The 14,282-nt window shown below is 38.6% G+C and overlaps 1 protein-coding gene across 2 annotated transcripts; it reads left to right on the top strand.

Moving 5' to 3' along the window:
* Positions 1 to 178: 178 nt before the first annotated feature.
* SPC25 (SPC25 component of NDC80 kinetochore complex) lies at positions 179 to 12,698 on the top strand. 2 transcript variants are annotated; one of them, XM_049888981.1, is made up of 7 exons: positions 179 to 278; positions 1,117 to 1,269; positions 1,360 to 1,425; positions 5,609 to 5,755; positions 6,756 to 6,860; positions 10,339 to 10,437; positions 12,459 to 12,698. In XM_049888981.1, exons 2-7 carry the CDS (start codon positions 1,131 to 1,133, stop codon positions 12,581 to 12,583), a joined length of 681 nt encoding a protein of 226 aa, XP_049744938.1. In that variant the 5' UTR covers positions 179 to 278; positions 1,117 to 1,130; the 3' UTR covers positions 12,584 to 12,698. The 2 variants fall into 2 exon arrangements, with proteins under 2 accessions (XP_049744938.1, XP_049744939.1); XM_049888982.1 differs by lacking the exon at positions 179 to 278 and adding an exon at positions 661 to 999.
* Positions 12,699 to 14,282: the final 1,584 nt, after the last annotated feature.

Below are 14,282 nucleotides of genomic sequence, written 5' to 3'. Positions count from 1 at the left end.
AGAGTCCCATTGTAACACAGAAAGAACTACGTATCCCAGAATGCATTTCTCAACACCTTTTCCTGGAGAATCCCGGAAGTCGATATCAACCAATCCCTTCATGGAGAACCTGTACTATCACCCAATCAGACGGCGCGTCTCTGCCCGGAGGCGGGTGGCGGGAGGCACTCAGATTTGAAATCGGAAAGTTGTGACGGCTGCCGGAGCGGTGTCCGGCGATCGCCTGTTAACCTAGTCTGCCGTGGGAGAAGCGCCGGCGCTCAGGCCTGCCGGTGAAGGTGAGGGGTGTGGGAGTTGAGCTGGGCTACTAGATCCGCCTGTCAAGATAGAGGCTTGGGGGCGTGGTGTGTGTTTTCGGAGACGTTGTCTATGAAATGGGGCGTCTGGGGCTATTTGGGCCTCTGGACCTCGCGGGGTGGGCAGCAGCGAGTTCGAGGTATTCTGGGTTTCACTGAACGACGTGTCTGTGGCCCTCCAGGGGGATGATTTAGATCATTGGAAGGTTTTAGCATCACAAGAGAACTGGTGGGACCTGGAGTCTGGGATGTAAGGGACCTTATCCTTTGGTGGGGTGGGGCACCTGGGACCTGGAGATCCAGGCTGGAATCAAAAAGTGTCAGTTGGAAGGGGCTTAAAAACAAAAAAACCAAACCCGTTGCCGTCGAGTCTATTCCAACTCATAGTGACCGTATAGGACAGAGTAGAACTGCTCCATTGAGTTTCCAAGGAGCGCCTGGTGGGTTTGAACTGCCGACATTTTGGTTAGCAGCCATAGCTCTTAACAACTATGCCACCAGGGTTTTCTGGAAGGGGCTTAGAAGTCAATTTTACTAGTGCATAAACGGAGTTAAGAGTCATTGCTCCCAGGTCATAGGGGGTGTGAGTGCCCTGTGCAATTCCACTCACCCTGGGAGGTAAGGGTGTCCTGGATTCTTGCCGCACATTAACCACAGTGAACCCCAGGTGGCTTCATCTACCTTGGAGTATCTAGAGTTAAAGGTAAGTTGTTAACCGTTTTCTAGCAAATATCAAACTACCAAATTAATTGGAATATGTGGTTGGTTTGATTTCAGTAAATCTTAAAGAAATATAATGCATGTTCTATTTGTTTTGTAGCATTGTCTCACAAAATGATAGAGGACGAACTTGTGCAATTCGATAAAAGCATAAATGAATTTTGGAATAAATTCATAAACACTGCCAGTGACACCTCCTGTCAGATGGTGGGACTAAGAGATGCCTACAAGGACTCCATGAAAGCATTTGCAGGTATTGAAAGTAAACTTGTAACTTGCTGTTTTTGTTTGCTGAACTGTTATTTCAGCTGAACTGAAAGTTCAATTTCAATTTCTCTTTCAGAAAAGTTGTCTGTAAAATTAAAGGAAGAGGACCGAATGATTGAGATGTTTCTGGAATATCAAAATCGTATGTGACAAATTGTCTTTTCCAGATTTTTTTTTAATTAAACATTTTTTATTCTAAAATCCCTCACTGAAGTAAAAGAATGTACAATGTGTGTGTGTGTATAATGTGTGTATATGTATACATATACTATGAGTTGAAAACAGACTTGTTGCCACTAGACAACAACCAAAACAACAAAAAAAGCCAAACCCATTGCCCTGGAGTCAATTCTGACTCATAGCAACCCTATAGGACAGAGTAGAACTGCCCCATAGGGTTTCTAAGGCTGTAATCTTTACAGAAGCAGACTGCCACATCTTTCTCTGGCAGATTCGCTGGTGGGTTCCAACTGCCAGCCCTTTGGTTGGCAGCTGAGTGATTAACCACTGCACCACCAGGGCTCCCTCCCAGCAACAACATATATAAAAAATAATAAGCTTTTATGTACCCAATACCCAGCTTAAGAAAAAGAGCATCTTATTTTATACCACCCTCTTCTCCCACCATCCAGAACTAGCTTGTCAATATTTTGTTTAGTGTTGGATGTTATATAAATGTCATAATATCGTAAGTATTCTCTTCTTTTTATTACTCAACTTTATATTTGTGAGTTTCATTCATGCTAATATATAAATGCAAATTTATTTTCTCATTGGAAATCACAGACTGGGGATTGAAAATTTGGAGCTCACTCAGCTCTTTGGGGTACTTAGTGAGTACTCTGATAGTCCTTCTCCCCATATTTTTACTACCTTTTTGCCTTTTCTACCACCCTCCCTGCTGTCCCCAGTAGATCAATAGCTTTTATTGAATTTTCACACAGAGGCCACAAGCTGGTGGCTACAGTCCAGATTCCCCTGGAGACACTCAGTTTAGTGGCACAGTATTTTTTTTCAAAGCAAAAAGAATGTTGTATTCTGCATATATTCAAAAAGGCGAAAGTGGGAAGTGGGAAAGCATGCTGCCAGAGCTAATGTCTGCCTGAATCCAAGGAAAAGTGGCACAATATTTTAAAAAATATTAAATTTAAATACTTTTGCACAGGGCATGTGATCTTTCATTTGTCACAATCTGCAATACTCTTTTGCCTGGCCTTGCCCACTTTATTCATTGTCTTGTCCCTGAAGGCATTTGAGTTTTCAACCCCTGGTAGATTATTATACTAGACTTTTATACATGTTTACTTTCTAAGCTGGCCTGAAGCTTCCATACCCTTTTGTAGCTCCTCTCACCCCCTTCTACGTAACCAGAAGCAAAAAAGAGAAACCTCTTTTGTTTGGAGGTACGTGTGTATGATATAGTGATACTGAGTTTGGATCCTTTAAACACTCTTGGTTTGTAGGATTCCTAGGCATTAGATAATTTCAGTTTGAAACTGTCAGCTTTTAATACTGTGAATCTCAGAGTATGCTCTTAAAGATCAGCTTTTAATACTGTGAATCTCAAACAAAGTATGCTCTTAAAGATAAGAATGTGAAGATGTGCTCTGAATAGCCTGAGAGCATTACCAATATTTTTCTTTTAAATAGTCAATTTATACTTGAATAGAAGTATAATTTACTTAAAATTAATTAATTCAGTAAACATGTGACTGCTAACTTGCCAAGCGTAGAGGAAACAATGCATAAGGTTTAATCGGTACATAGCTCACAATTTATTGGAGGATATAGATAGGGAAACTGCAACCAAAATACACTAATAGTTGCTATAACAATAGAATGGAGTAGGTGCTGTATGAGCATAAAATCTGGAGGGTTTGATTTTTCTAGTAAGGACTCTAGAATACTTAATAGCTAACCCTTACACATGTTACATACCATGTGCAAGGCCCCGTACTAAACTCCTTGCATATATTGACTTTGAATCCTCACAACCCTAATAATGCTTTTAATCCATTGAGACTATTTTAAATCTAAAAGTGATTTTGCTAAATATTGGCATCTTTATAAGTAGGAGCATAAAGTGTTTCTCCATATATCCAGTTCAGATAGGTGTCTCAGACAAGCTTTATAATTTTTTTCATACAGAACCCACATATTTCTTGATGTAGATTTTTCCTGAATATTTTGTTTGTTACCACTGTACATAAGATTCCCCCCTTGCCTGAAGAATGCCAGTCTTGAGAGACCCAAAGGATTCCATGCTCAATTAAATTTGGGAAACAGATCACAATATATTTTCCTTTTGGAGAGTCATGATATTCAGGCCTTCAGAAGTTCTGTGATGGATCAACTAGTTTAACTTTATTTAAGAAAGCATTTGCTAAAATCACTTGTCCTTGGAACATTTATTTTATTTGTAGTTAAAATATAGGAATGAAATGACAATAGAGATATTTTGGTTTATATAATATAATGCTGGAATACTGGTATTAATGGCATTTTATTTGAAAGAGTTCAGATCATTTACATATTAGTAAAGTGAAAAAATTCAATTCTGAAATCCATAAACGTTATAAAGTGCCCCCCGGCTCTGCTTGTTTTACCTCAGTACTCTCCTCCTGATAGTTCTTGGGCTTTAGTCCCTTCCTGCCCTGTTTACCTTGATTACCACTTTTGAGACCACTGCCTCCGTGGTCACATGAGTCAGAATCTACTTGATGGCAACTGAGTTTGGCCTCTGGGCAGCGGGCCCTATGTAGCAGCAGTTTGTAGCTGGTATCTGGTTTTCATCCAATGGGGACAGGGTGGCCCTGCCAATGTTAGTCCCTTTCCTAGCTGAGAGCTCTGCTTTCTTCAGTGGCTTCTTTTGGCCAGGTTTATGGACAGGCTTGGTTTTTGTTTTGAAAGTATGCAAGGGGTAGTTACAGAAACTGAATGGTTAAGAGGGCTTATGGGGGTGGTGACAGATATGGGGAAGGCAGGGAGGGTGGAAGGATTAGAGTGAAGAAGGGCAGGTGAGGTACTGACCAGTATCTGAGATAGCTACAAAAGATGCCAGCATTTCAGTATTTAAAAGTAGCAAGGAATAGCAAAAATCAATATTGCAGTCACTAATATCACTAATATAGGGTTGTTATTGAGTCAGAGTCAACTCAACGGCAACGGGTTCGGTTTTTTTTTTAATATCAGCAGGTATACTATTCTCGCTTGTGTATTAATTACTGGTGTTATTTATGAAAGCTATCAATTTTATAGTATTCAGTTCCACACATTCGTACAGATTCTCAGTGGATTTTTATGACTGTTCTAGGTAGGTATCTGTTGTCTACATATAATGAAAATTATCTTTTCCTTTCCAGTAATTTTACTGGTTATGTGTCCTGTGTTGTTCAGACACTTCTAGAGGAATATTGAATAACGATGATACAGGCACCCTTGTTTTATTTCTTTTGCAAATACCTCTTAGTGTTTCATTTTAAGTATATTGGAAGGCTTGAAAGATTTTTGTTTTGTTTCTGTTGTGCTAAAGAAATATCCTTCTTTTTTAGTTTAACAACCCGCATCAGAAGTAGGTGCTGAATTTATATAAAATACCTGTTTAACACCTGTTCATGTGATGGATTTTCCTAGTATTACACCTTCACTATATATCCTTAGAATAAACCATATTTGCTCTTAGTGGATTATTTTTTATATAATTAATATTTTATTAAGCATTTTTATACCAGTTTTTTAAAGTAAGATTAGTTTATATGATGTGGAGGAGGCAGCGCTGTGTCAATTTTTAGTTTCAGAATTATTCTAACTTTGTAAACTAAATCTTTATAAAAATTATCCTTCTTTTCTCCCTCCTTCCCTTCCTTTTTCTTCCCTCCTTCCATTTTTCCTTCTGTTTGCTCTGTTCCAGAATAATTTATACAGCATTAGAATCAGCTGTTTCTTCAAAGCCCTGTGTGAAGCCATCTTCTAGAGTTTAGCTGTCTGGTGGTGGGCTTTACTTTTGTATTTATTTGGAGAGGGGAACTGCAGGGGTCATTGAGCTTCTAGTTTTCTACTTCTTGGTTTAATTCGGTATTCTTATTTAAAAAAGCACTTCTGTCTCCTCATTTTTGTTTTCAAAGACAATCAAGAGAGAATAGATTAGGATTTTTTTTCTTTTTGTTCTTGTACCATTTTGGAATCACTAGGAAACGCTTATCAATCAAAATTTCCTCTACTAAACTTATGAAAGTCAATAAATTTTGGTCTTTTCTTATCATAGATACATGTTGGACCGCAAAGCATATATATATGTTCTAGCTGATACCTTGTGCTTCTTACAGAGATCTGCAGGCAGAATAAGCACATTCAGGAAAAAAAAGATAACTTGTTAAAGCTGATTGCTGAAGTAAGATGCAAAAAGCAGGAAATAGAAGTACTGGCTGCAAATATCCAGGATCTTAAAGAAGAATATGCTAAGAAGAAGGAAAGTGAGTTTTCATTTTAGTTCATATTAATCTTACTTTCAGAGTGGTGATGATTCACAATTATGTGCATCTTACCTGTTCTCCAGTTCATTGCTGAAACTGAATCACACGCCTCAGAGTCTAGCCAGCCACTCATCTCTGTAAGGTGTCAGTGAAGTGAGCTAAGTGAGTTATTTTGTTTTGTTTGATTTAAAGGGCCTCCTCCTTTGATTTCTAATACAACCTGAGTGATAATAAAATTGATATGGGGGTTTCATGAAGTGGGGCAGGAGGCAGTTTGACTAAATAAGATTTGCCTGTAGTGTAATTTAGGTAACAAATATAGAGTGACCATGTATTTCCTGCCAGGAACTATTAAGCTCTCTCATTATGCTGCAAAGTCTCTTTCATATTCAAATCAAATGAATGTTTTCTTTAGAGAGAAAGCCTTGTTTGGCCACAAAGTAATCAATTCTTAAATCTCTTGAAAACAGCGAAGCTTATTTTGTTAGTGCTTTTTCTAACAGAGTTTTTGTCCAGGGCTATGTTGTGAAATTATTTTTCTCATCTGCTAAGTATTACTTAGGGGTATTGTGCTAACTTTAAAAAAATTCTAAAATGTGATGAAATAAGGTTGACTTCTCATGAGAAATAGTTATGCTTAAAAAAATATTTTTCCATTGAGGCAAATGGTATATCCTTTGCTAACCAGAAAAAGCAAATAGTATAAAAGAAGTCTTTCTGTTTCTGTGCTATCCATGCAAATCCATGGCCTATTTATTCGTGGTAAAAAAACTACATAATAAAATAGAATAAAACACTAGCTACCTGTACATATTAACCAATATTTTTTTCCAATTTGAATGAACAGAAGCCCTTTTTGCTAACTGGCAGAGGTAGAAACTGAATAAATGTAAGCAGACTCTTATCTGGCATCATTTTTATAGCTTTTAAGATTTTTTTTCTTAAATTAATTGAGTGTTATTTAAAGTATTGATACGTGTTTTCTTTTTTAAAATCATAGTTATATCCACTGCTAACAAAGCTATTGAAGAGAGGCTGAAAAGACTACAGAAATCTGAAGACTTGTATAAATATCGACTTGGACTAGAAATTCGAAAAATTTATGGTGAGTATATTAATATAGTGGAAATCCTGGTGGCATAGTGGTTAAGAGCTACGGCTGCTAACCACAAGGTCAGCAGTTCGAATCTACCAGGAGCTCCTTGGAAACTCTATGGGGCAGTTCTACTCTGTCCCATAGGGTCGCTATGAGTCAGAATTGACTTGACGGCAATGGATTGGTTTGCTTTTTTTTTTTAAATATTAATATAAATATAATATATGAGATTAAAAAGGGATACCTTTTCCTGAGCCAAGGAGAATTAAAAAAAAAGTTTTGAACTCAAATAATGATGACATTATTAACTAGAGAATAGGTAGAAATTATAAAGAAATTTTTATCAATCTAACGTAATTACTGATGCTTTGGTTATTTGTCATCCAGTATTTTTGGCTTGGTGTCGATATGCAAATTTTTGTTCTTACTTGGTATTTTATCGTTAGCATTTCTGCAGTTGCTACAGCCTTCATAATAATAGTTTTAAAATGGCGATGTAATAATTCATTCTTTTAATGTAGCATAATTTATTCAGTCTTTTATCTATTGTTTGACATGCGTATTGCTTCTGACTTGGCATTTAGATTTTTTAGAAATAATACAGGGCACAGAGACGCCTCCATTTTTTGTATTTTCATGAAATTACTGTTAGAGAGGGATTACCGTCTTAAAGAATATGAGTATCTTGTGAGTCTTACACGTATATATGTCAATTTACAGCAATATCTATTGTGTCAGGAGTCTTTAAGACCATCCCCAGGTTCAATGATCCCCTAGAGGACTTACAGGACTCATCAGATAGTCGTACTCATGGGTAGGATTTACTGCATCAGAAGGATACAAAACAAGATCAGCAAAAACAGCCTGGGCAACACCAGGCACAAGCTTCCTATCCCAGTGGGGTCACACAGGATGTCCTTAGCAGCGTTGAATTGTGATAACATGTGAAGTATTGTCTACCTAGGAAGCTTATTAGAGACTCAGTGCTCCAGGTTTTTATTGTGGGTTGATTATGTAGGCACACTGCCTGTCAGGTACCCAAATTCCAGACTCCAAGAAGGAAAGAAGGTATTCAGCATAAACCACATTATTTATACCGTTTTTTCTTTTTTTTTTTTTAGGCACAGTAAACTACCCTTATCAGTTAGGGAATAGTGGGAACACTCCCAAAGCTCTCAGAAGTCAGCTGTGCTGAAAAGAGTTAACATTGCAGACCTAATTGCTTGTACTTAGAAAATCCTGCTTATAAGGTTGGCCCCTTGGTTGGGATCTGGAAACTTGGATTTTGTGAGGTTCCTAGTCCCCTAACTGATAAGGTGGCTCATTGGACTAAACTGTTTATGCAAGTAATATATTTTTGCTGAATACCTACTTTTGTCCTGGGAGTCTGGAATTTTGGTATGTACCAGGCTGAGGCTGCCTACGTGATCATCCCTCAGTAAAAACCCTGGGCACCGAGTCTATAACCAGCTTCCCTTGTTGCTAACACTTCACACGTGGGAGAATTAAGTGACTATTGGGAGAGGATTCTGGAAGCTTGTGCCTGGTTTCTGTTGGGCTTCACTTCATGTGCCTTTTTCCTTTGCTGATTTTACTTTGTATTCTTTTGCCTTAATAAATTATAGCCATGGGTACGACTACATGCTGAATCCTATGAGTCCTCCTTGAGAATTGTTAAACCTGTGGGTCATCTTGGAGGCTCTAACATACCAGTCAAGGGCCAACCTTGCAAGCAGGCCTTTCCTAAGGTTTTAAGGATAGCAGTCTCAGGACACCCTGGTGCTGTAGTGGTTAAGTGCTACGGCTGCTAACCAAAGGGTTGGCTGTTTGAATCCGCCAGGAGCTCCTTGGAAACTCTATGGGGCAGTTCTACTCCTATAGGGTCGCTAAGAGTCGGAATCAGCTCGAGGGCACTGGGTTTGGTTTTTTTTTTTTTTAGTCTCAGGCCTGCTATGTTAATTCTTTTCTACACTCCTATTTACAATGCATGAGAGTACTCATTGTATTCTTGCCAGATTGTGTTTTGTTTTTGTGGTTTTGCCAGTTGGCTAGTCATGAATAGAACTTTTAAAAAACATATCCATTATGCATTTCTTTGATTACTATTGAAAAGCTGACCATTTTTTCTTGTTTGTTTAACAATTCTATTTCTGTCTTTGATCGCCTGTTTGGGTCCTTTATCCATATACATCTATTGGTCTTGGTGTTTTTCCTATTACTTGGAGTGAACTTTTAATAAAAAATATTGACCCTTGATTAGAGAAGGACATGGTGTTCAACTTTGAACTCTAGATTCGGTGAGGAGCAGAATGGGGCGGGTGACTGGGGAATGGTGGCACTGGCTTTTCCCGCTCAGCTGGGCAGCTGACAAGAGGTGGGGCAGGGCAGGCAGCCAGGGAGTGCTGTATCTCCAGTGCTCACAGGGTGGGGGTGGGTGGCAGATGAGCTGGCAGGGGCAGGAGAAGGGGGTAGATTGTACTTTGGTCCCTGGCAGTCAGGGTGGCAGGGTCGGGAGTGGTTCATGCCACTAATCACCAAGAGGATGGGGGAGGGAGAGTATGCTTCTTTGGTTGCCAGGTGAGGGTGCTTAGCCACTTCCTGGTGGGTGCAGCCAGTAATTGGGACCTAGCCCCTACCAAATGCAAAGGGAGGGGGGGCTATCCAGGGTGTGGTCAAGTGGGGGACCTCCTGCTGTCTCTCTATGGATCTATTACCTGGTGCCTGCCACGCACCCTAATGATCTCAAGGACCACCACTGGAGAGTCATCCTGTCTCTGGATTTTGACTTCCTCCCTGCTCCATGGGTGCCAGAATCCCTGAAGCTCTTGTGCGTCTTCCTGTACTTTGCCTCCTTAGCTCCAGTTCATGTCCTGTTCACCTTTCTTCACTCTGGGTATATCTACAGTTTCTCTGTTTCCTATTGGGAGTTCCATGAAGTTGCCTTCCTGTGTTCCTCACCTGGGATTACTGCTGGCTTGGTTTCAAGATGGCAACACTGTGCCTGGCCAGCTGGCAGGACCCCCCGCTCTGTTTCTCTCCTTGTTTGCTGTTTTTGTTCAGTTTCTTCCAGTCAATGTTTGATCTTAATTATTTATCCTTTCATTCAATGCTTAGGGTTCTAGGATTGTCATCTGTAACTGTTTCACTTGGTTTCTCAGGTCTTTGATATAGAGGGAGGACGTGGTGTGTCTGATTAAGCCGCCATCTTGGCTCCTCCTCATCAGTCAGTTTTAATGCTTGAAATTTATCTTTCATTTTAAAATAGAATTTTGTCATAGTCATCAAAGTCAGGAAATAATGTTTTCAGCAAGAGAAAAACCAAAATAGACCCCTTATTTTGCCTAGCTGGATATCTTATAAAATTTTTTTTCTCTGGCCCTCATCCCTCCCCCTACTATTAACAGTTTTTAAAAAATCTGGTATTCTGACATAATTATTTCAATTTGAAGTTGAATTTTGAATTAAACAATGTGATCTTTCTTTACAGGTGATAAATTGCAGTTTATATTCACTAATATTGATCCCAAGCATCCTGAGAGCCCATTTGTATTTTCCCTGCACCTGAATGAAGCAAGGGACTATGAAGGTATCTTCATACCTCTTAACTAGCATTTAAGATTGGCATCCCCAAATGTAGTTTGAATCAGAAGATGAAGGAATGTGAAGAAGGGTAATATTCGCACTGTTGTTTCTATTTCCAGCCTGATTTCTTGGGATTTTGTCTTCTAAAGGCTGTGACTATACTTTCTTTTCAGGATGGCACAGTGCCACAGTGGCTGAAAAGTGTGCAAGAAGACCAAAGATCACTGCATTTTATATGCAGTTATGAATTGTCCTTCTAAAGAACTTAAAACTAAAGTTATAAAGAATATGGCTACCTAAATGAATATTATTAATTTATCCAAGGAGGTGAATTTTAAAATAGCCAGGATGTGATAATTATCAGAACGTGATCATTTATTTCCCGCAAAATAAATTTCACAGAAATTATCCCACCTGAAAATCCCAAACATTGATAATTAACTTAGTTATTGATTCTACTGCCTGCTAGAAGACCTTTGATTTATGGGAATTTATGATAATTTATATGGTAATAGTATGAACAAGAATAGAATGGAAATATGTTTATCGTTTTGACTTTTTCTACTGTCCCTACAGGAGTCCCTAGGTAGTGTAAAAGGTAAGGAGTCGACTACTAGCCAAAAGGTTGGCGGTTCGAACCTACCCAGATGTGCCTTGGGACACAGGCTTGGTGATCTGCTTCCGAAAGGTCACAACCTTGAAAACCCTATGGTGCAGTTGTACTCTACACACATGGGGTCACCATGAGTCGGAATTGACTTCACAGCAACTAAAAACAATTGTCTCTATACAAGCCCATTGCCATGTAGTTGATTCCGACTCATAGTGACCCTGTAGGACAGACTAGAGCTGGGTTTCCAAGGGCCCTATACAAGTAATCCTTAATTTATAGGAATTCAGAAGAATGGTTCTCAGCTCCTTAACCTATGTGATCATCTTGAAGTATTTATAGCAGACATGCAGGTGAACTGTTGAGTTGGCTCCCTGATGTGACCTGGTGACTCAGTTCCTGTGCTCATGGAATTTATATTTTGGGATCTAATTCACATACAAATGTTCTTTTTTTTTTTTTCCTTTCTATGTAAATTTCTTCCAAGCTAATGAATGCTAGATTTTAAAAAGCAAACCTGAAAAACTGCATTTTTCCAAATTGGATATCCTCTATTGCTACAGTTTTAGACTCTTTAATAGTGTATTGAGATGGAATCTCTAGTATAAATTTTGAACCAAATGCTCTTTGCTAATCTTTCTCTGCTATTGCCATGGGCCTGGTTTCCTAAGCAAGCTCTACCAACGAGCTGGAAGTCTGTTATGGTTGTCTCTCTTCCCCTCAGCCAAAGGATAAGATTGGTGGCAGAGAAACCTGGATCATTCTTTTTCTTTGACCCCCTTTACTGGGGACTTGCTCCCAATATGCTCCAGCTGGCATTCTGTGTATGAGGGTCATACTGTTATTGGTGACTTTGAGCCGCATTTGATTAGTAGGCCCCGTAAATACCCATCTTGGAATAGCAACCACATTTTCTAATGACATCCATTTTACTTGTAAAATTTTAGATTTTTTTCCCCATAATTGTAAGTTATTAAGGGTTAGCACTGAAAGTTGTTCTTTTTTTATTTTGACCCCATAGCCAGAAACTAAAAGTCAGTCAGTCTGAAGTTTTGCAGAGAAAACTGGTTTAGTGGTTAAAAAAAAAAACCCAGTTGAAACAAAATGTATAGGTCTAAGATGCATTTCTTTGGGTAATGGCATACTATATTACTCAGCTCATCAATCCCTTGAATGCCATTTGTTTAAAATTAAAACAAGATTGTAATACTTATTTAGCACTTAAATATTTAGAGATTAAAGGAAGGAAAGGCCCAAAGGGTAGTTAGAAAATAATTTTCTATGATTTTATCATTTTATACTCAAAGCATTTCAGTAAGTGGAATTGAAGTTCAAACTAGATGAGAGCGTCTAAACTAGAAATACTTCTCTCCCACAAAAAATATTATTCAAATTGTCCTCATTTTTTCTTCTAGTGTTGGATAGTTCTCCCCATCTTGAGGGCCTGGCAGAACTTCAAGAGAATTTAAGGAAAACCAACAACTTTTCCGCCTTCCTTGCCAATGTTCGGAAAGCTTTTACTGCTATGGTTTATAATTAATGCATAAATAGTATGTAACAACTGTTTCTTTTTCTTCTCTATCATGTCTCTTTTAAAAAGAATTTTCGTTATCTGTCGTCAGCCTATAATTGTTTTGTATTTTTGTAATATTTCTGTGTGGTATATTTCTTTATTTTTATTAAACTTAGAAAAAATTTATAAAGGAATATGTGTTCTTTTTATATACTATATGCTTTCCTTTTTTTTTTTTTTTTTAATGTCAGGCATGGGTATTTATAGAAGCGCTGGGAATGGGAATTTGTATAGCCAACCCTGTGTGTCAGTGATCGCCAAGCTTTTGTAGGTCATAAAAAAAAAATAGATCCAACCTAGGGTTGTCAGTTGTTTTAATGTACTTAACGAAATGAATATTACTGTCTATCATCCTTATCATCCTAGTGCCATAAAAGAAAGAATAGTTTTATCTCATGCTGAGAGGAATGTACAGTTAAAATAAAGGACAGTCCTTCACATCAGAAGAAAGTTGGCAGTATTTACCAAGATCCAGAAAAAAGATATATTTTTGAAAATCCAAATGCAGAATATTTATAACCAATTGACATTTCATAATATTTATACCATTGTGATCTGGATATAAGCTGCTCACCTTGGGAGTTTGTATTCAACACAGACTAGACCTCAAACGTCAACTTGTTCTCAAATTTTGTTTTTGTGACTGTCTTTTCCTTCTAAACTTGACTGTGCTTAGATATAATGGCCATAGTGGAAGCCAAATAAAACTGTTTTGGGATATCTCGGGCACACCTAAAAGCCACAGAACAATGCCCTCCATGCCTGCAGTTGCTTCTCCTGCCTTCTCTCTGAATACCCTGGGAAAAAAGTTCAGGACAATTGCCAATTTAGTGGGAATAGGAAAGGAGCTTCAGAGAACTTTCACTTGCCACGCACGCCTAGGACTGGGCCCAGGCCCTGCTCACCATATATAGCAGTCAGATTTATCTGAGAAGAATGCTATGGACTGGTGAAGATGTCATCACTGACCCACACCAGTGTGCAGGACAGCTTTAGGAACCACTGATTGGTATTCTCTGCAGAGATAAAAGGCTGATGCACTGCCTTAGGGATTGGAGTGTACACTGCTTACAATAGGGTGTTGGTGAAGAACACTGAATATACCACAGAAAACCAGAAGAATGAACAAATCTACCTTAGAAGAAATACAACCACAATGCTCCTTATAAGTGAGGATGGTGAGACTTGAAAGCAGGGGAGTATTTTCTATCTTGATATACTTCTGAAAATCAGAATGAAAACTCAATGGATCACAAAGGCCTGATCTGTAACTGATCATGTACGTGGCGCAGGACCAGGCAGAGTTTAGCTCTGTTGTGCGTGGGCTCCCCATGAGTCGGGGCCCGACTCTACAGCAGCTGTTGACACCAACAGCAAAGATGACGAAACAGCCCCAGATCTCAGGGAAATTGTGCACAGAGTATGTGGCATTTAGAACTGGGTGGCTCATTGACAATAGTCTCTAGGGATGTACATCTTTATGGGAATGGTGAAAGGGAAGGCTATTAACTTTTGCATAAGCCTTTATCTGTTCAGATATAAAGGCCTTAATTTTTGAGGTTTATTATCTACCAACCTGGGAATATTCTGGACCAGATAGCATTGATACAGTAGCTTAAATTTTAAAGTTGCTATGTTATGAAAATTATACTTTGAATGATGAATA

The sequence above is a fragment of the Elephas maximus genome, chromosome 6 (genome assembly GCF_024166365.1).
Source record: "Elephas maximus indicus isolate mEleMax1 chromosome 6, mEleMax1 primary haplotype, whole genome shotgun sequence".
NCBI classification, from domain to species: domain Eukaryota; kingdom Metazoa; phylum Chordata; class Mammalia; order Proboscidea; family Elephantidae; genus Elephas; species Elephas maximus.
This window is presented reverse-complemented; position numbering and strand designations above follow the sequence as displayed.

What these genes read in the sequence shown, in the direction of transcription:
- SPC25 (XM_049888981.1), top strand. Translation starts at nt 1,131, where the DNA reads ATGATAGAGGACGAACTTGTGCAATTCGATAAAAGCATAAATGAATTT. An exon ending in AGAAATTCGAAAAATTTATG is followed by an intron (nt 6,861 to 10,338) that starts GTGAGTATATTA and finishes CTTTCTTTACAG; the next exon opens with GTGATAAATTGCAGTTTATA. An exon ending in TGAAGCAAGGGACTATGAAG is followed by an intron (nt 10,438 to 12,458) that starts GTATCTTCATAC and finishes TTTTTCTTCTAG; the next exon opens with TGTTGGATAGTTCTCCCCAT.